The sequence below is a fragment of the Cannabis sativa genome, chromosome 4 (genome assembly GCF_029168945.1).
Source record: "Cannabis sativa cultivar Pink pepper isolate KNU-18-1 chromosome 4, ASM2916894v1, whole genome shotgun sequence".
In the NCBI taxonomy this organism is placed as follows: domain Eukaryota; kingdom Viridiplantae; phylum Streptophyta; class Magnoliopsida; order Rosales; family Cannabaceae; genus Cannabis; species Cannabis sativa.
Genome location: NC_083604.1, coordinates 65,160,855 through 65,187,911, shown reverse-complemented (window position 1 = coordinate 65,187,911; position 27,057 = coordinate 65,160,855). Strand labels below are relative to the sequence as shown.

Here is a 27,057-nt window from a genome sequence, read left to right as displayed (position 1 = left end):
TTCCACTTTTCGTTTTGACAATCACTGGTTACTTGAGCCGGACTTTCCTAAGCTTTTAAGAGAAAGTTGGTGTACGGACTTAAGTCCTTCCGCTACCAATAACCCCATCGTCACTTTTCTGTCCAAACAGAATAATTGTTCTGTTTCTTTGTCCTCTTGGGGTCGAAATAAAAATCAATTCTCAGATCGTATCAAAACAATCCAATCGGACATAGAGTGTCTCATGGTGGGTCCTACTGTTTCCCCTTATGATGCTAAAAAGGCCAATGATCTTCAGAAAAGTCTTGATACCCTTTTAGTCAAAGAGGAAATCTTTTGGAAGCAACGCTCCAGAGTTAATTGGTTAAAAGCGGGGGACAAGAACACTAAATATTTCCATAACCGGGCCTCAGCGCGAAAACGTACCAACTTCATAAAATTTTTAACTCTGGAAGACAATTCTCAAGTAACCTCTCTCAACGATATTACCACCACTTTTGTCCACTTCTATACCGAGCTCTTCACGTCCCAAGGTACTAATATGGAGGCTATGACTCTTGCTACGCAAGGTCTCTCCAAACGTCTTACCCCCACTCAATCAACATTCCTTTCATCTCCTTATACCTTGGAGGAAGTCAAAACTGCCCTTTTCCAGCTGGCGGGTGACAAAGCCCCGGGTCCTGATGGTTTTAATCCTAGTTTTTTCCAAAAAAACTGGGACTCCTCTGGCAAGGACCTCTGTCATGCCGCTTTACATGCTCTTGCCACCAATGCTGACCTGAGACAGGTCAATGAAACTATTTTGGTCCTCATTCCCAAAATTAAAAATGCTTCTCGAGTTAAGGATTTCCGTCCCATCAGCCTCTGCTCCACTCTCTACAAGGTAGTTTCTAAAACCATTGCCAATCGTCTCAAAACTACTCTCTCCGACTTAATTTCCCATAACCAGGGTGCTTTTCTCTCTGATCGCATTATTTTTGATAACATCATTATTGCCAATGAAGTCATTCACGCGATCACTAATCGTAAGCATGGAAAAGTGGGATGGGCTGCTCTGAAGCTTGATATGGAAAAAGCTTTTGACAAAGTGGAATGGGCCTACATTGACCACATCCTTCACCATTTTGGCTTCCCCGACCCTTTCATCTCTCTCATTCTCAACTGCCTTTCCTCTGTTTCTTTCCGTCTCCGCATTAACAACTGTCTCTCTCACCAAATTTTACCTTCTCGTGGAATTCGTCAGGGCGACCCTCTCTCTCCCTATCTTTTCCTCCTTGTTGCTGAAGGTCTTTCTGGGACCATAAACGCTAAAGCCCACTCTAACGCTTTCCACGGGATTTCCATCTCCCGCTCCGCTCCTACTATCTCCCACCTCCTTTTTGCTGACGACAGTCTTCTTTTCACGAAGGTAACTCCTTCCACGGCCATGGAAATCAAGGATATTCTTAACCTTTATAACCTTGCTACTGGCCAATCTGTCAACTTCCACAAATCCTCCATCCTTTTCTCTCCCAATACCTCCTCCGTCGACTGTCGTTCCTTCCGGGACACTCTTCACCTTGATGACAAACCTTTCATTGACAAATATTTGGGTGTCCCTCAATGTTTCTCTAGGTCTAAAACCTCCTCTTTCCTGTTCCTTCTCCAAAAAGCTAGTTCTAAGCTTTCAGTTTGGAACCAAACTCTCTTCTCTAGAGCGGGAAAAGAAGTCCTTTTAAAAGCGGTCATTCAAGCCATTCCTTCATATGCCATGTCCTGCTTCCGCCTTCCGGTGTCTCTTTGTAAGCATTACAGCAAGTTAATGTCTAAATTTTGGTGGGGGTCCCTGGGCCACAACCATAAGATACATTGGAAAAAGTGGGACCATCTTTGCACCTCCAAATTTTACGGGGGTTTGGGTTTCAGAAATATTGTTCATCACAATCAAGCCATGCTGGCCAAGCAAGCATGGCGTATTCTCACCAACCCTGACTCCCTTGTTGCCCAGATCCTTAAGGCTAAATATTTTAAACGCAACGATTTTTTGCTCGCGCCCACTGGCCACACTCCTTCTTTCTGTTGGAGAAGTATCCTTTGGGGTCGGGATCTTCTGATCAAAGGCCTTATTTGGAAAATTGGGGATGGTAACCTAGTCAATATCTCTGAATCCAATTGGCTTCCCTCTCATGGCAAAGCTATTCTAAAACCTGGCCTTTCACCTCCTTCCCAAAATGTTTCTTTTTTTATCACTGAAGACCGACATTGGGACCTTTCAAAGCTCAGACGTTTTTTTGATGAGGAGATGTGTAATGCCATTCTTGCTGTTCCCATAGACCCTCACAACAATGATAGCCTCATCTGGAACCATCACCCTTCGGGGGTTTTCACTGTTAATTCTGCCTACCACTTGGCCAATTCAAATCTTTCCTCTCCTGGTCCTTCAAACCCTGCTACATACAAGCGTTGGTGGACCACTGTCTGGTCCTCTAATATCCCACCCAAAATCAAACATTTTGTTTGGAAAGCTTTCCATCATATCCTTCCCTCTAATCTTAACCTTTTCAATCGTAAGTCCACTACCTCCCCCTTTTGCTCCCTTTGCCTTTCTCATCATGACTCCAATACTCACTCTCTTCTTGAATGTTCCAGGGCAGGTAAAATTTGGAAACGCTCCTCTTTTTATCAATTTTATATTAAAAACAAACATTGTGATATTAAAGAGTTTATGTTAAGAGGTTTTGAAAGTTTTGATAGAGATCAACTTTGCTCTTTTTTGGGTTTAATTTGGGCCATTTGGAATAACAGAAACAGAGCCATTTTTAATCCTAATCATGTCACTGATTTCTGTGTGGAGAGCTATGTCAGTTATTATTTGCAGGAATACAGGGATGCACAAGATCGGATATCCATATCATCTCACACCTCCCATCATCCTTCACCGCGTGTTCAAGTCCCCGATGACACATATCGGCTTTCTGTGGATGTTGCCCTTTCTCAATCAACTAACCAACATGGGTACGGGGCGGTAGTAACTGACTCCAAAGGAACAGCCATTGCAACTTTTACGGCTCCTTCGCACACAGCTCTTGCCCCTATTTTTGCCGAAGCCGAAGCCCTCCATCGAGCTCTCCTTTGGTGTCAAGCAGTCCGTTTCCCAATTGCTGTCATCACTTCTGACTGCCAAACTTTGGTGCATCGTATCCAGAAATTTTCTCCAGATCGTTCAGCGCTCTCGGGTCTACTTGCCCTCATAGTCTCCTCTTTGTCGTCTTTTCCAGGTGCGGTTCTCCACCACATTCCCAGATCTACGAACATCGCAGCTCATGACCTCGCCAGATCAGCCCTTGGAACGGACAAAGAGCTAATTCGGAACCTTTTCAGTTCCCCTCCTTGAAGATCTTCGCCTTCTCCAGCTCTCGGTTTAGATCTTCTTTTTCAAAAAAAAAAAAAAAAAAAAAAAAACTAATATAACATAATTGAAATTTTTTTATATAACAAAAAGGAAAATATGAAATGTAACCATTTGTAATACTGAATAATCGATTCATATTTAAAAAAAACCTGCAAAAAAAATGGGCTCATGAACAGTTATACACTCTACATGCAGTGAGAGATGTGATGCGTGACATCAACAAAAGCAACACACGTCTCAGTCCCCTTTTTCAATTTTTTTTAAAAGAAAATGAATTAAATTAAAAATAATATACAAAACGATACAGGTTTTAAAATAAAAAAACAACTCATCACATATATATAAATTTAATAAAATAAATATACTTTTAAGTGTAAATTTTCCGTGGTAAAGTAGTCTAGTTTCAAGTATTTGAGGTTAGTTCAAATGGCCATAAGAGAATGCGTGTGTGTTAGAAGTTCTGGGTTCGAGTTTCAAATTATGCATGTAATAATAAATGCTTAAATTAAAAAAAAAAAATAATAATAATAATAATAATAGTCTAGTTTCACCAATAGTGTTTCTTATGGAATAAAATATATAAGACATTGCACCAACTTTTTAACATTTGTTTGTCGTCCAAACACGCAAACAAATTAAGAATTGTTTACCGTATTTAAAGGATCCCTCTATACAACACAGCCTAGAGCCATTTAAATTCCACCCTCTCATTACAACTTTCCCTTTTTCTTGCGCCACACGTATACTCTCCTTTTCTGTTCTCTCTCTCTGGCCATTCTCAGTTTTTATTTTTTATTAAAAAATTAAAAAAGAAAAGAAACCACCCACCTACCACCACAGCAACCAAATAGACTTTTTCTTTTCTTTTGAGATAGAAGAAGAGCATTAAAATAGAGTTGTTGAGAAATTTGGTTGATATATGGGGGAAAAGCTGATGATGAATTATAAAGCAGTAGAGTATGGAAATGAAATGGTAATGATGGGACTCGGTGTTTCTCAGAAGATGGGTGGATTGGATCTTATGCAGAACTGTGATCTTCCTCCGCCGATGAAAGTCTATTTGGGACCTGAAAAGACCATTGTGCCCCCGTCAATGAAACAGTACAACAGACTGTTCAATCCCATGAGTATGGGTCTTAATAATAATCCAGAAAAAGGAGACAAGAACGAGTTTGATGATGATGATGACGACGCCGTTGTAGGAGCAGGGAATTACGACAAGCTGGAGCTTTTAAAGGCCTTGCGGCTGTCCCAAACCAGGGCCAGAGAGGCAGAGAAGAAGATCAAAGTTATGGCTAAGGAAAAGGATAGTCTTTCAAAGGCTTTGGTTGATGAGGCTAAGATACTGTTTGCTCATCGCCAGTGGGTTAGATTGCTTGAGCTTCAAGCTTCTACCTTGTGCTCTAAATCCAAGGTCAGTGATCATAATCGTGATCCTCATCAAAATGGGAGTTGTATCAGTTGGGTGTTGGCTTTTGCGTTTTGTTTGGGCATTGCTGCAATTGGATGCACTTACATGTTTTGAAAAGGAAAAAAAAAAAAGACAATGTACAGGGTCTCAAGGAAGCTTTTTTTTTTTTTTTTGTAAAGACAGCAAGCGTATTACAGAGAAAAATGGCTGCTGTAAAGCAGATTGTATTGTATTATAATGATATAGTTAAAGTGGTCCATACATAATCATCATTATATCAAAGAGAGTAGGCATTATTGTCTAATTTTTCTTGTAATCCCCAAAAACCTAAGAAAACTTTGTGACATAAAACACGAGATAATTGATTCACAACGACCATTTGTTTATGAAGCCCAGCACTATGTGGATGATAATATATACAAGCAGCAAGTGGGCTGAAGATTTAAAATGTCGCAAATCACTAAAATTTACAGACACTATTAGCAGAACACTTAATATGGACTCAACTATATACACAGATATTATATGAAAGACATCTTAAATATAAACACAATTACTTCGAATTTACATAAATTATTCATCTGTTAAAAATAGTGATCTGACATCCTCATATAATAGCCAGGTGGACATTCCTGAGATGGTTATAGCACTCATCGCTGCTATTGAAATGTTCCATGCAGTTCCAGCAAATGTGTCTTCCACACCTGCACTCTATATGGTTGCAGCCTTCCCACTTTTCGATCATGTGCCCACAGTTGGGGCAGCTCTTCACGTTGTCTTTTCCGCTCTGCCACTCCTTCAAGGATGAATCTGGGTCGTCTTTGAACTCCCGGTATTTCTCACAGGACAAGTAGGGATGATACTCCATATGGCAGCTAGTACATGTCTCGGCATAACAAGAACCACAGACAAATGGTTTCCCATCAGTTCTGGGATCAGCCACCTGATAGATTGCAGGGCAGTCAGGAGATGGGCAGAACTTGTAAGCACCCCCACTTGATGCAACAAATGCACCCAAAGAAGATCTAAAGAGTTCGTCCAGCTTCTCGCCCGATAAAAGTGGAGACCTTAAATCTGTCAGCAGAATGGGTGACCCACAACCCTCGTGTGCACAGCATATTGGGAAACCATCTTGGTTCTTTATAGAAGAATCAAACTGTTCTACCAAGCAGAGCGAGCAAAATTTATGCCCACAGCCTTCAAGCTGGTAAGCATCCTCAATATCACACAAGCAAATGGGGCAAGTTACGTCATTATCAAATCTCCCAACAGAACCACAACTCATTTGTGCAATCTTATAAATTATCTCTTCCACTGTTGGCTTCAAGTCTTTGTCACCGTGAATAGTTAAGGTATGCCTAAAAGTATTTAGAGTAAAATCTGCCCCAGGTACCTTTTTTTTAAGCCCATGGAGATCTGGTCCAAAGTTGTTCACCAATTCTTTCAACAAATTTGGAGGTAAGTCTTTTCCACGAAGATTGATCTGAAGTTGCTTGCTATCACTGAGAGCAACAAGGGAGTTGATCATTTTTTCCTCTGCCACAGCAACATTGTTGTGAGAACCGAAAATGCGTACATTAAGGCTATACCTATCAAAGAAAATGTAGGTTCCTGTCTCCCTTTGCAGAGTGTAAATAAGATTTTTTCCATCTCTGGAGAACAGAAGCTGCAAAACAGTTGGAGTAAGAGCCTTGTGATCTATGATTTTCCCTTTCAGCATCTCTTCCACAAGCCTCCTCACCTCAGCAACAGTTTTTGTAGCATTGGCAGATATCTTTACTCGATACGACCCGTTAGGATTTTGCTCTAGACTGCATTCTACGCCTACAAACAAGAAAACCATGACAATCAATAACTTATTTATTACAGCAAACAGCAATGTTCACTCAAATGTTAGTTTGTGGCCATTATTTACTTTTACTTATGTCAAGTAGCAACCAAAAAGAAAAGCCTTTATCTCATTGTTTTTCTTCTTTAAAATATGGAAGGAAACCAACATAATAATTGATACCACAATAATCTAACTACACAAAAAGTGAGTTAGAGACCCTTTTAAAGAGGAATAATGCAAGCCGTTCTCAAAGGAAGAGAGGAGGTAAAACTATAGAACAATGCAATATTTTTATTTCAAGAATCAAAGATACTTAAACTTGAAAAATGCCAATAAAACCATAACAGACTACCAAAATAACAAATGTGAAAATAAAATAAACTTGCACCAATATAATAAGCAATAAAAAGATATAATTTACCATGAAATAGTACCTTTTATACTACTAAGGCGATTTCGAATCAATGAATCTAACTGCTTCTTAATTACTGAATAGACACGCTCTGAACATGATAAAGAAGTATGAAATAACTGCTGGCATATTATCTTTTGCCACGGGAGACATCCAGGCAATACTTCACCATTTATTTGTTCCAAAGCTTTAGCTGCCTCCAAATGTAATCTTCCATCAAAGCTAATAAGTGCTCTCATAAAAGTGTCTTTCGGGTTGGGGGGGAAGACTTGCACCCGGCAACAAGCACTGTGGTTGTTGTTTTTTGGCATAAATGGAGTAATTTGTTTTAGGAGTGCTTCTCCACAAACATCAGAGGCTGGATTTTCTACTGCCTCTCCTCTTATGAGGAAAAAATCAAGGATTCTCCTTCTTGTATGAAGGCGTAAATCAGCAAGAATTTCAGTTTCAGATAAATTTTTGTCAAGCCCGGTAATATATAAAGAATCTGCCGCCTTTGTACTAGCACCACTATGCACTAACTTTCCTCCAACTTCAAGATTAGAAAAATCATCCATCATAGAATTGACATCATGTGGATCACATTTAAGAATTCCAAACCCCTTACTGGGTCTACGAGGCCAAGATACTTTAGCTCTAACAGCAGAGAAAGGAAAATAGTTATGGTCTCCAAAAGTTGGCTTTGATGGAATCACCTTGAGCAACGAGTCATCAAATTTAAATTGATTCAGTTCAGTAGCTTTTAGAGCTGCATCAGGTGAAAGAAATGTTATCTGTCCCAACTTTTCTTTGTCATCACCTTCCTGCCCTGAATGGGCGTACTTGTGAAAAGCACATATGGTACTGGAGGTAAACTTTTCAATAAACATCAAAAGTTCCTTCTCCTTTGTTGGATTTAAGGAACTCAAATTTGAATGATATATATCAACATCTAAACACCTTTTTTGAAGTTCTAAATGCTTAATCTCAGCACCGGCTCCAAACAATGCTACAGATGGTACACCAGATCCACGATACAAGCATTTCTCCAGACATTCATAATGCATCCATTTCTGTTCACATTCCAGGAAACCCTTTACAAAGTTGAGAACCGTTTCCATGTCTTGTGCACTAGCAAAAATTGAAATTTCATTTTGGTCAACATTGACGTTAATGCCAATACGTTCATCCATCCATATTTCACGAATATGTGCTACAAGAGAAAGCATATTACTGTTTCCCTTCCCACAAAATTTTTTCAGCAAAGTACGCCCAAAACCATTCAATACCTTCACTTGCAACTTCCGATTCTTTAAATTACATGCATCAAACAAGGGAGGGGGATGAAGAGTGGACAAAGCATCGAAATCAAAGGATGTGACACAGACTAAATATTGGCAATTATTTGACAGAATCTCATTGAAAACTACCCAATGAGGCTTGTGACCATATACAAGCAACGAACATGAAGGATGCAGCTGAACATTTTGTCCAGTTAAGGCCACTTCATAACCAAGTTGATCATTTCCAGTGTACATAGCAACATTTTCCGACAGAGAAGAGAGTATAACCTTTTTCAAATACATATCAGAATCTGTTGACTTCTGAGGACTCCAACGCCAATAAGTAGGAATGATTTTAGCTAGTTCGCGTTCAAGGCAGCTTTCCAATTCCACAACAGTGTCGTGGCATCTTCGCATGGTCTTGGCATTGATGCTGTTCTCCCAACACCACTGGTTTTGCTTGTCTCTCGCTACAGCCTCCCACTCCTTGTACACAGAGAGTAGCGTAAAGAGGTCACCATCCTGATGACAAAATTTTACCTTGATGCAATCAGACTTCATTTTTGCATCATCAGAACCAACTCTGCAAAATATGCTACTAGAATTTGCCATCACGGCGGCAAGTACAATCCCCTCTTTACCCAAATTATTATTGAAGCACCCAAGTATCAGTTTACCAAGCCGAGGTTCAATTCCCATTTTCACTAAGCATCGACCCTCATTCGTTAATTCAAAATTGTCATTGCTTCGTTTAACAGCACTTAACTGAACAAGATTCCTTATGGCCATGTCAATTGCTTCAGCGCTAGGTGCATCAACAAAATCAAAATCTTGTACATTCTTAATGCCCAAAGCAAATATTCTCAAAACAGCAACACCAAGATGAACTCTCCGAATCTCAGGTTCCTGACAAGGAGGCATTGACTTGAATTCAGATTCTGAGTAAAGTCTATAACACTTTCCAGGCTCCGTTCTTCCAGCTCGGCCAGCTCGTTGATTAGCAGAGCTCTGACTGATTCTGCCTACTCTAAGAACATTCATGCCACTCCCAGGTTCAAACTTACTTTCTTTGACCATCCCGCAGTCAATTACATACTTTACTCCGGGAATTGTCAGTGATGTCTCAGCAAGATTTGTAGAGAAAATAATTTTTCTTTTCCCAGGATAGTTCTGGAAAACATTAAACTGCTCCTCAAAAGACAGTTTTCCATGTAATGGTAAGGCCACTGCAGCAGGAGCTACAAACTTCTCACATGCCAGCTCTACTTCACTCTGAGAAGTCAAAAAGGCAAGAATGGCCCCTTCTTTCTCTGTTTTGTGTATCTCTGTTGCCATCCTCACTACATCAGACAGATATGCATCTGTGATACAAGGTATATATGTTATATCAACTGGAAAATTTCTCCCCACCACATGAAAAATTCTGCAGCCAAAAAAGTATTCTGAGAGCTGGTGAGCATCAACTGTTGCAGACATTATAACAAGTCTCAGATCACGCCTCCTACAAAGTAGACTTTTTACCAATGCCAGAAGTAGATCAGTGTTCAAACTCCTTTCATGAGCCTCATCAACGATGAGGCAAGAAATCTTAGACAAGTTCTTATCTAGCATGTAGTGCTGCAGTAGACAGTGGTCCGTGGTAAAGATTACCTTAGAGTTAAACTGCTGATCAGATGAAAAGGATGGGTAACAAGTGATTGAACGATCTCCATAACAGCCACCACTTTCCTCCCGAACCCTACGGGCCAGCGACATGGCAGCAATTTTACGGGGCTGTGTACAAACAATGGCCTCATCAGCAGCAATACCTGAATCAGCAAGAAATTGCACCAGCTGTGTACTTTTTCCAGAACCAGTTTCCCCAATCAAGACCATTGCCTGTAAAAATAATTATCAGACAAAATGGGACACGGATAAAAAAAAAAGTTGAACAGAGAAAAAAACTGCATGCTTAGGCTAAATCTACCATGATAAAAACATAAAAGGTAGTGAAAAGGAAATAACCATAACATATTCTTCAACCCAAAAAATAATTCATAACGAAGTTGAAAAACAAAGGCCACAAACGAAAAGAACCAAGGTCAAGAACGCAGTGCAATTGAGTAACAACCAATATTTTTAGGAAAAAATAAATAAATAAAATAATATTCAACAAATTCATGTAAAGCCAGCAATCCCATATTCAAAATAATTGAAAATTGATAGTTACCTGTTGGGTATGAATATGGTGGAGTATTTCCTGCCTATAGGCGTAAATGGGCAAACCATCTTCGAGGCGCCTGCACTCTCGTGACATCAAGCAATGAATATGACTCCAATTCAAACCCCCATCAAGCCTAAGCGCTTGTATGCCATCCTCGTCATACTCCTTCAAACCCTTCCCTTCAAAATAAGAAAGCAGACTTCTCATAGCAGACTTGAATTCTTTCAATCTCTTATCCACCAGTTCCATCTCAAGCACAAGCCTTTTCTTCTTTTCAACTAGCTCCTTATGTACAATTACAGCCTTCGGCTTTCGAAGCAACCCTGTCACCTTCTGAAGCTCTTTCGACAGATGATCATGCTTTTCACTCCAATGTTTCACCTTTTGGCCATCAATTAACTCGCCAATGCTCTCTGCGAACACGGCCCGGAGCCGGTTTTCAAGTTCCTGTCGATCATTCGGCGCTATTCGACCAGTATTGAGTTTGTGCGTCAGCCGGTGATCCCCGCGAAGACGCGATTTCCACAAAAAGACCACAACCTCGAGCGCATCAACCCATTTATGAAAGGACAGAGATGCCAAGAACATTCCAGACTGGCTTACATTAATCTTATCCGGCTTTGGCAGACACTGATCAACCAGGGCCTGGACTTCGGTAACCGAAACGTTGGTGGTCTGATCACGAAGGATGTCGATAACAAAATTATAACGAACCACTGGTGGAGGAGGGGTAACAGTGGGTCTCAGCCTCACAGGTAGATAATGGCGTTGATTCACCGGTAAATGATGGGTTCTGTTCGGTAACGAAGAAAAGGTCGAGGGAGGACGAATTCTACGGTGATTCTCCGGTGGCCTTGACGGCCTAAACGAACCTGTGGTGTTGTTCATACTCATGGCATAGATTGGCGTAAAACCCTAGAAACAGTACGAAGAAGAAATAGAGAGAGAGAGACCGACCAAGAAGTTGAAAGACTGAGAAAGTGGAGGAGAGAGAGAAAAAGAGACCGCTCTGGTAAAGAAGGCGGGTAGTGACTAGTGAACTATTGAGTTTTGTGGGTCTTCTCTTCTTTCCTTTTTCATAATATATTAGACTTTCGATGACGTGGCACTTTAGTTCTATATTAGCTTTTGTTTTTTATCAAAAGTTCTATAAGCTATCGAATTCGAATAGTCTTTTTTTTAAGGAGAATTCGAATAGTCTTTTTTTTAAGGAGAATTCGAATAGCTTTTTTTTTTTTTTTTTGAGAATCTGTATTCGAATAGGTTTAGCTTATAGAAAGAGAAACAGAAATTAAACTAAAATAAATAATTGTTCCAAAAAAAAACTAAAATAAATAATTGAAATCTAATGCCAGCCTGTCAGGTTAAAACCTCGTACATTTTTCCCTTTTAAAAAATAAAATCTGGTATAATTGTTCAACGACGAGAAAACATAGTCTTCGAATGATTTTTTAAATTCTTTCTTAGGCTGGAAATCTCGTATTTCATTACTAAATTCAAGGTGTTTGTAAAAATATTATCATGGTATAGTATATATTAATTAGGTAATATAGACTCGTTTATTTTTGTGAGTTATTTTTAGATATTTTTATTTTTTAAATCTATACATAAATATGAAGAAAGTAAAAAAAACAAAAAAATTTAGGTGGCATCTTAGATTTAAGTTCACCGTGGTTCTCTTTATTTTACGATCTTTTTAGATCACTTGACGAAAAACCGCGTCAACAGTTTACTACTTTCATTGAGAGTGCCGCTGTAAAAATCTGATTGGTTTTTCCTTGAAAAACTCATCAATTTTTTTTTTCTACAACAATGGTATTTGGTACGAGGATGAACAATTAGGAGGAAGATACTCAAGTCCCAAGGGAAATTAATCAACCCCATAGTGAAGGAACCTTTGTCCCTCCACAATCACATGGAGAGAGAATCTCTAGGCGCCAAGAAAAGCACCCCATGCCACCTGTGTCAGAAGATGAGAGGCAAGTTCAAGATTGTGAGAGTTCCTCATCCCCATCTAGGGAGCGCCCACTAGTCAGGTTTATACCTATGCATGAGGTGTTCCAGGAAAATGAGATTATGCGCGTCCAATTGGTAGAAAGCTTATGCCACAATAGAGAGCTCCAAGAGCAAACCCAAATGCATGGGGACCAACCCCTGTACCAAGAAATCCTTCTCTACCTAGGAGAAGAAAGGGATGCACAAGGAGAGAAGATGTGGCCATGAATAATCCATCAAGGAGGGGGAACCACCAACCTTTACCAAATGCACAAGAAACCCATGTACCATTACATGGAGGTGGTCATGGAACTCATGGGACCCAAACTGTTCCTCCAAGGCCTAACTGTGAAAATAATAACATGGTTGGAGAAGAAAGGAGAGACTAACCTTCCCCGATTCGAGCGATGCCGTCACCTATAAGGTACCCCGATCCGTCAATTGGTACCACTCTGCAAGAACCAAGGCGGTCCGCCTCTAGTGGTAATGCGCCACATGCTCAACCACCTAGGAGGCATAGGCGACGCATCGTACCTCGCGAAGATCGCACTCGTTAGAGGCTCACATATCGTGGGCAAAAACAAAGGACGCCCCCAAGGCTCCAACTTACCCAAGAAAATAGTTATGTGTCCGAATCAGACACTACTTTGACGTCCTACTCCGAGCCATACTTCAAGCGGTCCCCACACTCTCCTTATCATCTACAACAACAAAGAATAGTGAGCTTTGCCAAGGATAGTGGTCGGTCTGACTCTAAAAGTCGCACCATTAGTGTTCATAATAATGCACTCCGCAATTATGAATGACGCCACAACAACCGTTCTCCAAGGGAAGCAAGAAGGCCGTGATTTGCGAGAACACCTCAATCAAAGACAGCTTGATTTGAGGGAACATTTGAATAGAAGGGAAAAATCCAATCCCACCAGTGGCAAATAATAACCATAATATCAATGGGGGACATCAAAATAACCTCCCCCAAGCTAGCCATGGTGAGGAAGGATAGGTCAATAATCCTAAGCTCAATGCTTTGGAACAAATGATACAACAATGAACGGTGACCAACAACCAAAATGTCGTTGGGTGTAATTCGAATGAGGAGCTGAAGCCTTACTCTCCTAGAATATTGGCCTTACCATATCTGCAAGGGTTTAAGATGCCGACCACAACCAAGTACGAAGGAAGTACGAATCTTGTAGTACACATAAGTGACTTCAACACACTTATGCGTTGTTAGGCTATTTTTAGCCTAAGTTTCGGGTCTTATAGTTAAGCACTTTCTCGATTATTGTTGTCTTTTGGAGCGGTTTTACGCTTGATTTTCCTTGTTTCAGGTTCCCGGTGCGTTAGAGTTCAAATTCAGTCAATTGACGAAAAGACGGGACAAACTGGTAAAAAATCGGCCAAAGCTGCTCAATGGGAATCAGTAGTCGCGACCAGCCTTTAGCCTAGTCGCGACCCTTTTATTTGGTCGCGACTATGGTCGCGACTTGAGATTTTGGCAAAAACTCGATTTTTTAAGTTTTGCCTGTGGTCGCGACCAACTTTTAAGTGGGTCGCGACTAGGTACGGAAAACGGGATTTTTGACCTAATTCTGATTTTTTTCCAATTAGAGGCACACCTCTCGTTCCTATATAAGGGATACGATTCAGAAGGCCAAGGGAGGCAGAAATTGGACCCAAAAGTGAAAGAAGGAGGCAGAGGAAGCAATGGTGGCGATCCGGAATGCAATCACCAACTAGTTCTTTCTTAAACTCTTGATTTCTATGTTAATTTCTATTTTAGATTTGATTATGGATGTTATTATGAATTTTATGAACTAAACTCCTATTTAGGGAGATGATAAATGTTGATTGAAATTACTTTTGGTTAATGATAATTGCTATTTCTCCTTTCTTGATTGTGAATTTATCCATATTTGTGTTTAATTACATGTTTAAGATTGATCACCTTCTACATGTTCTATGATCCCAATTCAAAATCTGAAAAGTGAGAATTGGGAATGTTAAAATTGGATAAACTAGGTTTTGATGTGAAACAAGAGTATTTGCATAGCCTTTGTGACATTTAGATTATTGCTTAATGTTGATTATATGTTAATCTACCTCAGAGATGATTAGATAACATGTAATTTAGGACCTAAAAGATCTTAAAAGAGTTAGGCTTATTTTTATAATCTGTCATTCACATTGAGAAAGAGAATAATAATTAGCATTAACAACTGGGTAGTTAAATCAACAGGATTCTTTTCCCTAATTTCTCATCCTTGATTAAACACCTTTATTGCTTTATTTAATTTTCTTGTTTTTCTTTATTTTAAAATCTATCAAAATTATTTATCTACCAAATAGAATCATAAGTCTAATTTAGTGGTATTCAGTTCAATTCCTTGTGGTTCGACCTCACTCGTGTGAGTTTACTACTTGATTACGTGCACTTGCGTATTGTTCATAATTTTCGTAACAGGCGTGCCCACCAAGTAGTTGATGACTTAAGATGTGTGTTATTTCCTTTAACACTTACTGGAGCAGCCAAGACTTGGTTCAAGAAATTTAAGAGGCACTCCATTACCTCATAGGACCAACTATCACGTGACTTCAAGAAGAAATTCTGTGCCGTCAAGTCCAGAAAATTAGAATGTTCCTCCCTTGCCAATGTGAAGCAACACCCAAGCGAAAGCTTAAAAGCTTATATCAACCGTTTTAATGCCGAGGCCGCTAAGGCTAGAGACGTTAATGATAGTGGAAGACTTATGGTGCTGGGGGCAGGAATTACTAATGGGTCCCAATTTTGGGACAGTTTGCAAGGAAATGGAGTACGCACCATAGATGAGTTCATGAAAAGAGCTTTAAAATACATTAATAGGGAAGAGGCAAGGTTGGCCAATAACCTCCCTCTTTCATCTGGAGCAATAGAAGTTACTCCCACTTCAACAAATAATAATCCCTCCAATGCGAACACTGCCAACAAAGGGAAAAATGACCATGATGGGGACCACAATAATACTAAGAAAGGGAGGACTAACCACCCTTTTTACACCATCTTCACATAATTGACAAAAACACCACAAATAATTTTCCTCACCAATGAGAAAATTGTGAATTTTAGAGTTCTAGAGCCAATAAAATGAATCAGAAAAAGTTGAGATACCTCAAAGTATTGTTGATACCACAAAGACGTTGTCCACACAACCAATGAGTGCAAAGTCTTAAAATAGAAATTGATGATCTCATTCTAGCCAGACCACTTGCTCGTTATGCGCGCAACAAGCACGGACCAAATGCCTGAGCACAAGGGCAAGCCCAAAACAATGCCCAGGTCACGCCAAACAATGCGCCAGTCCCGCCACAAGGCCAAAATGTAGATATGGCGCCACCGTTGGAAGGAGATGATGCCTTAGTAATTGTTGGAGGTCAACACTTTGTCGAAACTAGCAATGGGGCCCAAAACCGCTACATTAATGAACTGAAAAGTAGCAACAACGCGCAAGTGCCACCACCTCAGCATCCCCCAAAACAACCACATACAGAAAATTCTATTATTTTTAATGAAGAAGATGGAGACCATGTTCGGATGCCACATAATGATCCCTTGGTGATAACCACCTAAATTGCCAACAAGAGAGTTAGGAGAATACTTGTTCATAATGGAAGTGGAGTTAACTTATTGTACAAGTCCAGTACCCTTGACAAGATGGGACTAGAGACTCGCGACTTGCAACCATGCCCCACATAATTATATGGATTTACTGGAGAAGGCATAGCGAGTATTGGAAAAATTACTCTCCCTCTCACAATGGGAGAGGCCCCGCAAACTGTAACAAAAATGACAAAATTTGTCGTTGTGGACATTCCATACGTTTATAGTGTAATAATGGGAAGACTAGTGCTTTTTGCACTGGGGGCAGTGACATCAGTAAGACACTTGGCTGTAAAGTTTTCAACAAATCATGGGAATGGCATAGTACGTGGGGATCAGTTGGCGGCAAGAGAATGTAACAGCGTGGCGATGAAAGGTCAACCCCAATCGTTGAACACACTTGCCAAGACAACAAAAGTGGCTAGGAGAAGCCACGTGGAGCCAGTCTTTTAAGCTTTTAATTACTTTTTGAAGATTGAATAATGTTATTAGTTTTTTAGTTTTCAAGTGCCATTTCAAAAGCACAACATTTAAATATCCTTTTTAGAAAGTTGGTTGTTTATTTCTCAATAAATATTTGCACTTTTTGCAAAAATATTTCTTTTGTAATGTTACGCCCTCACCCAAACAAGTTACAAAAGTAATCCAATACTTTTATAACTTGGGGGGCATATAGGGTATAGGCGATAACTATACTCCGCAACTCCACAAAATAAATCTCAAAGTCATTGCCAACGCGTCACTTTATGGGCATGAGATTTTAAAAAAGTTCGCCATGAATATTTTTTTTCAAAATTTCATCTCGCACAAGGAGCAAAGTCGGTATATCAACGAGATAAAAATAAATCTCAATGTCATTACAAACACGTCACTTTAAGAGCATGGAATTTTAAAAAATTTCGCTACGAATATTGTTTTAAAATTTTATCTCGACCAGGGAGCAAAGTTGGTACACTGGCAAGATAAATGACAAATGAGGCCGCTCGAAGGAGTCATAACGCAAAAAATTCCACTTACCAAAGACTGTTAGGTCCTTTTTGGCAATTTAGTTGTCAAAATATTTTTTAATTAATGTGTATTTTTAGTGATCATTTAAATTATTTTTATTACATTGATTTTGTGCATTTAATTACTCTTTTCTTGTAAGGAAAGATTCCTTCTCAGCTGGTCTCTTTTTGGTTTAGTAAACTTCTTGTTAGAGAAGAAATCTCTTATGGAAAGTTATCTAATTTTGGGAATCTTGAATTTTCCTTTTTCTAATTGATGATTTTGATTTTACCTTTATTAGAACAAATCAAATTATCTTTATTTTGCAGGTTTGAAGTCAAATTATCTTTTAGGATGGTCTCATCTTGTTGTGGTAGATTCTGAAGGTAATTCTAAATTAAAATCTAAACTTGAATGGTCTACTGAAGATGATAAATTGTCTGCTTATAATAGCAAAGCTTTACATGCTATATTTAATGGAGTAGGTGAAGGCCATATTAAGCTTATATCTTCTTGTGAATCCACTAAGGATGCTTGGCAGATCCTTCAAACTCGGTTTGAAGGAACTTCTGATGTTAAGCGTTCTAGGTTTATTATGCTTCAGACAAAATTTAATGATCTTAGAATGTCTGAATTTGAAACCTTATCTGAGTTTTATGAAAAATTATCTGATATAGCTAATGAATATTTTGCTCTTTGTGAAAAGCTTGATGAATCTATTCTTGTCAGAAAAATTATTAGAGTTCTTCCAAACAGGTTTGACACTAAACTCTTGGCTATGGAGGAAGCAAAAGATTTTAGCAAGATGAAGGTGGAGGAGTTAATAGGTTCTTTGCGTACTTTTGAATTGAATCAACAAATCAAGCAGAAGGACAAACCTAGTTCCACTGTTGATAGAGGTAAAGGTATTGCTTTTAATGTTGCAGAAAAAGAAATTTCAGATGATGAAGAAGATGATGAGATGGATGTTTTTACTAAAAAATTTCAGAGATACATGTAAAAGATAAGTGACAAAAAGAATTTTCCAAAATTCTCCAAATGTAATACTTTTTCTAACAATCAAAAGAGAATTCAATGCAGAAAATGTGAAGGTTTTGGACATATTCAATCTGAATGTGAAAATACATTGAAAAAGAATAAGAAAATTTTCAATGTCACATGGAGTGATGATGAAACTGATGGTGATGAAGATATTTCTAAAAATGTTGCACTTATCTCAGTTTCTTCTAAGTTTGTTTGTGATTCACAGGTAAAAGAAAGATTGGTATGTTTGAATAATACCATTGAAAAAGAAAAGTCTGATTCTGATGAATCTGAAATCTGTGAGGAGTCACTAGCTGAGTCTTACAAGGCTATATATCAAAAGTGGATACAGGTTACTTCTGAAAATAGATCATTGTCAAAAATAAATAAATAATTATCCCATCAAACTGAATCTCTTGAATTGAAAATTAAAGAATATGAGACTGATTTTTGTTTAAAAGATGAAGAAATTATTCTATTAAAGAAGGAATTTAAAAATTTCAAGAAAAATATTCAAATGCTTAACCTTGGATCTTCTATTTTTGAGGAAGTTCATAATGCAAGTCAAAGAGGCTTTGCTGGTCTTGGATCAAATGGTACTAAAAGTTCTGGAAAAAAAAAATTTGTAAAATCTAATGTTCTAACCAATTTACCTGCTGCTGCAAATTTAAGATCTGCTGCTACAAAAATGTCATCTGCAAAAGCAAAGTCTCCAGTAAGTTCAAAAAGGATAAGATATCATGTAAGAAGGTTTGTTCCAATCTGTCATTTTTGTGGTATTAAGGGACATATTCGACCTAAATGTTTCACCATGCAAAATTTATACAAAACAAGTTATTTTGGTAATTTGAAAATTTTTCAAAAGAAACATAGTGTTTTGAAACAAAAATGGATTGAAAAAGAAAATGTCTAGCTGGTTTTTCTGATAAAAGTGCTGCTTCTCAAATGTGGTATTTTGACAATGGTTTTTCTAGACATATGACAGGTGACAAGGATATTTTAGTGAATATCAGACCAATGCAATGTGGTGAGGTCACACTTGGTAATGGTTTAACAGGAAATGGCATTAGTATGGGAACTCTCAATTTTGAAGGGTTACTAAGGTTGAAAAATATTATGCTTGTTGAGGGACTAAAGCTAATTTACTTAGCATTAGTCAGATTTGTAATCGAGGGTATACCGTCAATTTTGACCATGATCATTGTTTTGTTCTTAACAGTGATAAACAATGCATTTTACAAGGGTTTAGATCTGTTGATAATTGCTATACTCTCACATCTATTCTTACTTGTAATTTTGGATGTGAAAATATCAGTGATGTATATATTTCTAAAAATCTTGTTCAACTTTCTCGTACAAAACACATTGATATAAGACATCATTTTATTAGAGAACTTGTTGACAACCAAGCATTGCAGTTGGAATATGTTGATACTGAAAAGCAATTGGCTAATATTTTCAATAAGGCCCTCGGTTTGACTCCCATAGAAAATCTTTGGGGGTTTGCATTGTCTAACTCTTTTCTTTTTGTTCTCTATTTTGTACAAAAATCTTGAGTAGTTCTTATCTTGCATCTATCCTTCTTTCTTTCTTAGTTGGCAAATCTTGTTTATGCTTTTGGGTGATAATTAGCTTAGTGTCTTGTACTCTTCATAGTTTTGAGGTTGGGTTAAAAGATTCAAGTTACTTGCATATGTGTGATCATGATAAATTAAATTATTAATGTACAAAGTTGAGCGATTTTTGTTTCAGTTTCTTGTCAGACCCTTTACTGGAATAGAGCTACCCATACTAAGGTGTGAAAGCCATCTTTTGAGTAAGATGGAACTTTGTAATTGAGAGTTATGAAGAGGATGCACTATCATAGAAAAAGGCTACCTTCAGTATGGTGTGATAGCATCCAGTTGCGGGATCAAATTAAAAAAGGCAAAAAAAAAAAAAAAATCTTGCCAAGGACAATGATCTTATTTTCACTGCACACACTAATGTCTGACAAGTGTGTACAAGTTTGTAAGTCTCCTCTACTAAAATAAAAATATCATGGTTCACATGATTTGTAACTTGTTTATTTTCTCTCAACATCTGGTAAGTATGGTTTATATTTGAGATATTAATTAATTATCATCTTTAAAAGCATAACATAGTTATTTGTCAATTTTATGAAACTTGGAAAGATGTTTGCATTAGAATAACTTGATTTTTGTATAAAATATTTTAGTTTCTTGTTTTTTTTTTTCGAAAAAAATGATATTTAAAAAAAAGGAGTCGTGTGACTTGTCTTATAGGCTAAGAAAAATTGGTCATTTGTTTTTCTTTTGGTAAGTATCAACATATGCTTTATTTAGTAAATTTTTGATGAGTTTTCTCTTCAAATTTGATTTCTTATTTTTTGTATTTTGTTTAATTGTTGATCATGATTGTTTTTCAGATCTTAATTTTTGGAAAATCTTGATTTCCTTTTGTCTTTGGCCTTTATAGATAAACAAAAAGGGAGAGTATTGGGATTTTAATTTTGATTGTATACTCAACTGTCCAGGGAGAGTTGAGCTTTATGTTTGTGTTCATCTTTGGTCAAAGTTAGCTTTTTATTTTAGTTTAATGTTGTGCTTTTCAGGGGGAGTTTTTATGTTTGTTTCGCTAACTTTGTTTTGTAGGTGTTTGTTAATTAAAAATATTTTGATTATCCAAAGTGCCAAAGCTGGAGATTGTTAGGTCCTTTTTGGAAATTTAGTTGTCAAAATATTTTTTTAAATTAATGTGTATTTTTATTGAGCATTTAAATTGTTTTTATTACATTGATTTTGTGCATTTAATTACTCTTTACTTCTAAGGAAAGATTCCTTCTCAGCTGGTATCTTTTTGGTTTAGGAAACTTCTTGTAAGAGAAAAAAATTCTCTTATGGAAAGTTGTCTAATGTTGGGAAACTTGACTTTCCCCTTTTCTAATTGATGATTTCAATTTTACCTTTACCTTTATTGGAACAAATCAAATTATCTTTTGTTATCCCAATTTTTGCACTCTGACGTGGCATCGCATAATGGTGACACGTGGAATCCACTTGGAGTATCTGCTCGGAGGGAACAATCCGAGCAGGATGCCTTGCTGGCATGCCCAGAGCAAAGCAATCAGTAATCCGCGCAGAGCAACCAACACTTAGCGAATTCAGCTTTCGCATTGTGAGTCATCAACGAAATCCCTATAACTTGGGGATCAGATTACAGGGATATGGCATACACACGATCCCACAATCAGTGTATTCTGCATCAATCCCACGATCTTTGTACTCAGCATTATTCCCACGATCTTTCTGTTTATATCCATTGTAACGAGAGGGGAAAGACTTCCTCTCCAAGTTGTTAGCCCCTATAAATAGTGATGCATGTTCACTGGGCAAAAGGTCGCAAACAGTTTAGTCGAGACTATACCCTAAAGATATTATCTAATAATACATATTCAGAGATACTGTTGTAAGAGCTATAAGAAAAGGAACTGTAATATCCCAGAAAATAAATAATATTTAAATGGACATATTTTATTAAATATGTAATTACTTGGAAAATGAAGTAGGATTATGATCTTACTTAGATGAATTTTTGAGAAATTATTTAAGTAAATATGTTATTTTGGGCCCGGTAATTGTGGAAATTTAGCTATGTGGTTAGCAATGTCACGACATTAAATGAAAGAATTATTTTGAGAATATCTCGGATTAAGTTAGAATTTTATTAGAATGTCGGAATGGGGAGTTAGTAAAATTACCAAAATGCCCCTAGGGTTTCTTTTAAAAAAAAGGTGTGAGAGGGGTAAATTAGGAATTCAAGAAAATATTTTTTTTTTGACTTTTCCTCTTTTCTTTGCTGCTGCCCATTTTTATTTAAGGAAGAAATTTTAAAAAAAAAAAAAAAAGAAAGAAAAGCATTTTAAAAGGAAGAAGGAGCTTCCTTCCAAGGCAAGTAACCAAATTTTCTCAACCTTTTTTCTCTTCTTCCTTCGAGCAAACTGAACCAGCCTCTTGAGGGAGTGTTTTGCTTCAGCCAACATCAACTTTCAGAGCTAAACTCCATCTCCAAGTTAACCTTGCACCCTAGGTAAGTTCATCCTTTTAGTTTTGGTGTTTTCTTAGGTTTTCAAGCTAGGTTTTGTTATTTTTTTGAAAATTTTCAAAGCTGTAGGTTTAGTGAAGGTGTAGGTTTGTTATCCAAGTTAAATAAGGTCTGTTAATGCATGTTTGGATTGAATTCATGGCTGTTGGGATTGATTGGTGAGTGAGAAAGCTAAAAGAAACTTGATTTCTTCACTTGAGTGTGTGATTTCAAGCTAGAGATTGAACCATTGTGTTTTGCAGCTTAGGTTATGTCATATGTATGTTAATAAGCTGTTCTGGAAAGTTTGGATAGGTTTGGAGGGGTTTTGGTTCGATTTTGGTGAAAAGGAACTTTTGTTCCTGGTACGCAGAAGCAGGTCGGCCGGATGGGTTCTCGTATACCGAAGCCGGTCGGCCGGTTACTGCAGGGGAGATTTTCTTCGGGTTTGTTTTATGTTCAGTTTTGACCCGGGGAGTTGTGTACTATCTGTTTTAAATTAAATATGGGATGCTTGACCTAAATTGGGGTTGTTGGGAGTTAGGTTGCATTTGGTTTCTAAATTAGGGTTTTAAATCCGGAATATTATGTTAAGGTATTTATTGTGTTTCAATTGTCGTGACATAGGACCGGGATTGCCTAGCTTGTTTTTCCACCCAGGTCGGCCATATTCTTGACTTCTGAATTAAGGTAAGAAAAGTGGTAAGCACCATATGTGGTTAAAAATCAATGAATGAATGGAGGTGATCTTGATTATTATCATGATGTTAATTAAAGCTTATTAAGCCTAGGTTATTACCTAGGGTTGGAAACGGTTATTACCGTTATGAGTAATTACTCTTGAAACCGCGGTTAGGTTTCTTACTTATCGTTTGCGTTATCGGGCAACGATAGTGACATATTCAGCTCGTATGTAACGAGTGGTAAAAGTGGTACTTTATTAAGTACCAGGAATGTATGATGTTTAAGGGAATGCTTATTATTATTGAATAGTGAGTAAACATAATGGCATGAGAATAAGTTGATAATTATTTTCTTTCGATTACTGTTTTGATCACTTTCTTGCTGAGTCTCTGTGACTCACTGGTGCTTTATGGTGCAGGTAAAGGAAAAGCTAAAGTCGAACAACCATGAGTTATGGTCACGACGGCAATGTACATACCGGCCCATGAGCGGCCAGTTCTAGGATGCTTTCTATTTTGATTGTATTTTGGAAAAAATATAAAGTTTATGTTGTAAAATACTTTGAAACCAGTTTGTAAATATTTTGGAAACAGGGGGACCCCATAAATCATGTTACTTATCTTTTGTTAAATAGTTTAAAGGATGAGTTTTTAACTATCAAAATTTTAATTACCCACACTTTTAGTATAATTACATCTTATATAATTATTGGTATTTTAAATAAAGTGCACACACACGTGGCGTCCACTGTTGGACGGGCGTTACAACATGGTATCAGAGCGCCAAGGTTTTTAGATCCTGAAGGCGGTTTGATATGTACATTGGGCACATGGGACACGATCGACTCATGGTTTAGTAAGTTTTAAGTTAACGAGCCGACTTGTTAATTTTCGATTATACGATTATCGAATTATGTCGATATCGAATGTTGTGGGAAGGATTATAATATATGGAAATACTTATCGGTATTGTTATTACTTGGAATGTGATCGCGGGTGTATAGTTATGCACCCAAGGCGGACGGTAGGGGTGCCGTGAGCTAGGCGGGCTCGAGCTGCCGGTGAGGGAGAGAACCCTTTACCACCACCTAATTGGGAACGAGTTATATCTTTGCCATGCAAGAAACTATTCGGCGAGCGGGGTGAGCAAATCGGAGAGAATTAAGAGAAAAGCGACGAGCTCGGCCTGCTCTAAATCGAATCTGATCCTCAGGCACCTCTAGTAGTGCCACTTCGGATGCGGGAAATCGTTTGGAACCATTATATGAACGGTTCGTAAAGCGAGAACCCGCCCGGTGTTTGAGGGTGGTGCGATCCACTCAAAGCGAGCAATGGATGAGTATGATAACATCCATTTTTGATTTTATGCGAGTTGATGCTAATGACCGGGTCTGGTGTGCTACCTATATGCTACGAGATGATGCCCGTATTTGGTGGGAGATTGTATCTCAGGGCCATGATCTGAATAATATGACACAGGAAACTTTTCGGGCCTTATTTTTTGAGAAGTATTATAATGAGTCTATTAAGGCGAAGCAAAGGCGGGAAGAGTTTATACGGTTAACTCGGGGTAGTATGGCATTTGACGACGAGTATGCTACTAAATTTGATCGATTGGCAAAGTTTGCCTCGGATGAGGTGGCTGCGGAATTTGCTAGAAAAGCCAAGTTTATTCGGGGGTCGGATGAACACATCGCCGGGATGTGATTGTTGCTTAAACAACCGGGGTTGCCGAACTTATGCTCGGATAGTTGAGTTGGCTTTAGTTTCGAGGGTGCGAGAGGCTCGGATACGAAGAAAAATATTGCCGAGAAGAGATTCATGGAAACAATCAGCGAGGTGTCTTTGGTTCGGGAAGAATGCGATCTTGGTGACCGCGGGGAAAAGACCTAGTGAAACATCGGCGGCGGGCCCAAACAAAAGATTCCGGGGTAACCAAAGTTTCCGTCGTAGTGGGAATGAAAGCTGGCGGACTTTTCCCGAATGTCCAAGGTGTAAAAGGCATCACACAGGCGAGTGTCGAGGCTGGGGCCTGTTTCCACGTGGAATGGTGGGTCATATGAAGAGAAATTGTCCACAATTGCTACGGTTAGAGCAAAAGAAGGATGATACACCCGCTCTGCTCGAGTATTTGCCTTGACTCAAGGCGAGGGCGTCTTGGTCCTTCGCTGACGGCGGTCGGCTTTATTCGCCGGTACTTTATTATTTGTATTAATTGATTCCGGTGCGACGCATTCTTATATTTCAAGTAGAATAATTGAAGCGATTTGAATAAACCTAGTGATGTGCTTTTAGAGGTTTTGGAACCTTGTTGCCTCTTGCGGGAGTTGGTTATCTCCGGCGAGGTGGGTTCGATCCCTTCCGGTGTTTGTGGAAGGAAGAGAGTTATCGATTGATCGATAGAATTAAATGCGGAGGATTTTGATGTTATTTTGGGGATGGACGGCTTGCTAAATACAACGCCACCATTGATTGTAAAAGAAAGATGGTAACTTTTCGGCCGAGGGCGAGGACCCTTTTGTATTTGTGGGTAAGATGCAAGGATCTCGGATTCCCTTAATTTCAGCCCTTAAGGCAAGGGATTTGTTGTGTGAAGGGTGCATTGGTTTCTGGCAAGTGTTGTGGATATTTCCGAGGGAACCACTAGCGGGACCGGAGCATGTCCCGTGGTTCGAGAATTTGGATGTGTTCCCAGAAGAGTTACCGGGGTTGCCACCAAAACGTGAAATTGATTTTGAGATTGATTTAATACCGGGAGTTGAGCTCGTATCGAAAGCTCCTACGGGATGGCACTGCCGGAGTGAAAGAGTTAAAAGTTCAATTACGGGGGATGATGGATTTGAAATTTACTAGACCTAGTACTTCACCTTGGGGTGCACCGGTTTTTGTTTGTGAAAAAGAAAGATGGAACATTACGAATGTGTATAGATTATCGGGAGTTAAACAAATTAACGAGTGAAGAACAAGTACCCTACGCAAGAATAGATGATTTATTTGATCGGTTACGGGGTAAAGCTGTCTTTTCTAAGATTGATCTTCGATGCGGTTATCACCAAGCGAGGATTCGAGAGGAGGATATTCCCAAGACGGCTTTTCGGACCGGTATGGTCATTATGAATTCTTGGTAATGTCCTTCGGATTGACAAATGCCCGGCGGCATTTATGGACTTGATGAACCGAGTGTTCGGAGATTTTACTGGATGATTTTGTTATTGTCTTTATCGATGATATTCTAATTTATTCGGACTCGGAAGAGACTCACGAAAGACATCTTCGAATGGTATTACAACGTCTCGGGGAGCATAAGTTGTATGCCAAATTTAAGAAATGTGAATTTTGGTTACCTCGGGTGAGTTTCTTGGGGCATGTGGTGAGTAAAGATGGTATTTTAGTGGATCCGGTAAAGGTTGAAGCGAGTGCGTGGTAGCCTCGACCTAAGTCGGCAAGCTGAAGTTAGAAGTTTCACAGGGTTAGCGAAGTGTATTACGAAGATTTGTTGAGGGCTTCTGCAAGATTTCTACGCCTTTAAGCGAGTTGACCCGAAAGAATTGTAAGTTTGTTTGAACCGACAAGTGTGAAGGTAGTTTCAGAGCGAAGCAAAGGTTGATTACCGCTCCCGTGCTAACCTTACCAAAAGGTGACGAAAAGTTTGTGATTTGTGTGATGCATCCAAACAAGGGTTAGGTTGTGTTCTTATGCAATCGGGAAAAGTGATTGCTTATGCATCCAGCAATTGAAGGAGTATGAGCAACGATATCCTACCCATGATATTGAATTAGCGGCGGTTGTCTTTGCACTAAAAGTTTGGCGTCACTATACGTACGGTGAGAAGTGTGAAATTTATACGGATCACAAAAGCCTCGAAGTACTTTTTCACTCGAAGGATTTAAATATGAGGCAACGACGATGGTTAGAGCGAGTCGAGGACATTGAATTTGCGAGATTCTCTACCACCACAGTAAAGCAAATGTGGTAGCGGATGCTCTAAGTCGGAAGGGACCGGGGCAAGTTTGTGAACTAAAGGAAATCTCGGCCAAGTTGGGCGAGGATATGACGAGAGCGGGAATTGAATTTGTAATTGGAAAACTTGCTAATATCACCATACAATCTAATCTGTTGGAAAGAATTAGAGTAGCCCAACAAGGTGACCTTGAGCTACG

General features: G+C 38.7%; 2 protein-coding genes across 2 annotated transcripts; one reads left to right on the top strand and one right to left on the bottom strand.

Moving 5' to 3' along the window:
• The first annotated feature begins 3,999 nt into the window (after positions 1–3,999).
• On the top strand, positions 4,000–5,085 carry LOC115715094 (uncharacterized). The gene has a single exon (XM_030643894.2). The coding sequence runs from the start codon at positions 4,290–4,292 to the stop codon at positions 4,893–4,895; it is 606 nt and encodes a 201-aa protein (XP_030499754.2). The 5' UTR covers positions 4,000–4,289; the 3' UTR covers positions 4,896–5,085.
• Positions 5,086–5,109: 24 nt separating this feature from the next.
• LOC115715093 (ATP-dependent RNA helicase DEAH11, chloroplastic) lies at positions 5,110–11,631 on the bottom strand. Its single transcript, XM_030643893.2, has 3 exons — positions 10,496–11,631; positions 7,047–10,164; positions 5,110–6,605 (listed from the first exon to the last, which is right to left on the bottom strand). The coding sequence occupies exons 1-3, from the start codon at positions 11,381–11,383 to the stop codon at positions 5,389–5,391; spliced, it is 5,223 nt and encodes a 1,740-aa protein (XP_030499753.2). The 5' UTR covers positions 11,384–11,631; the 3' UTR covers positions 5,110–5,388.
• Positions 11,632–27,057: the final 15,426 nt, after the last annotated feature.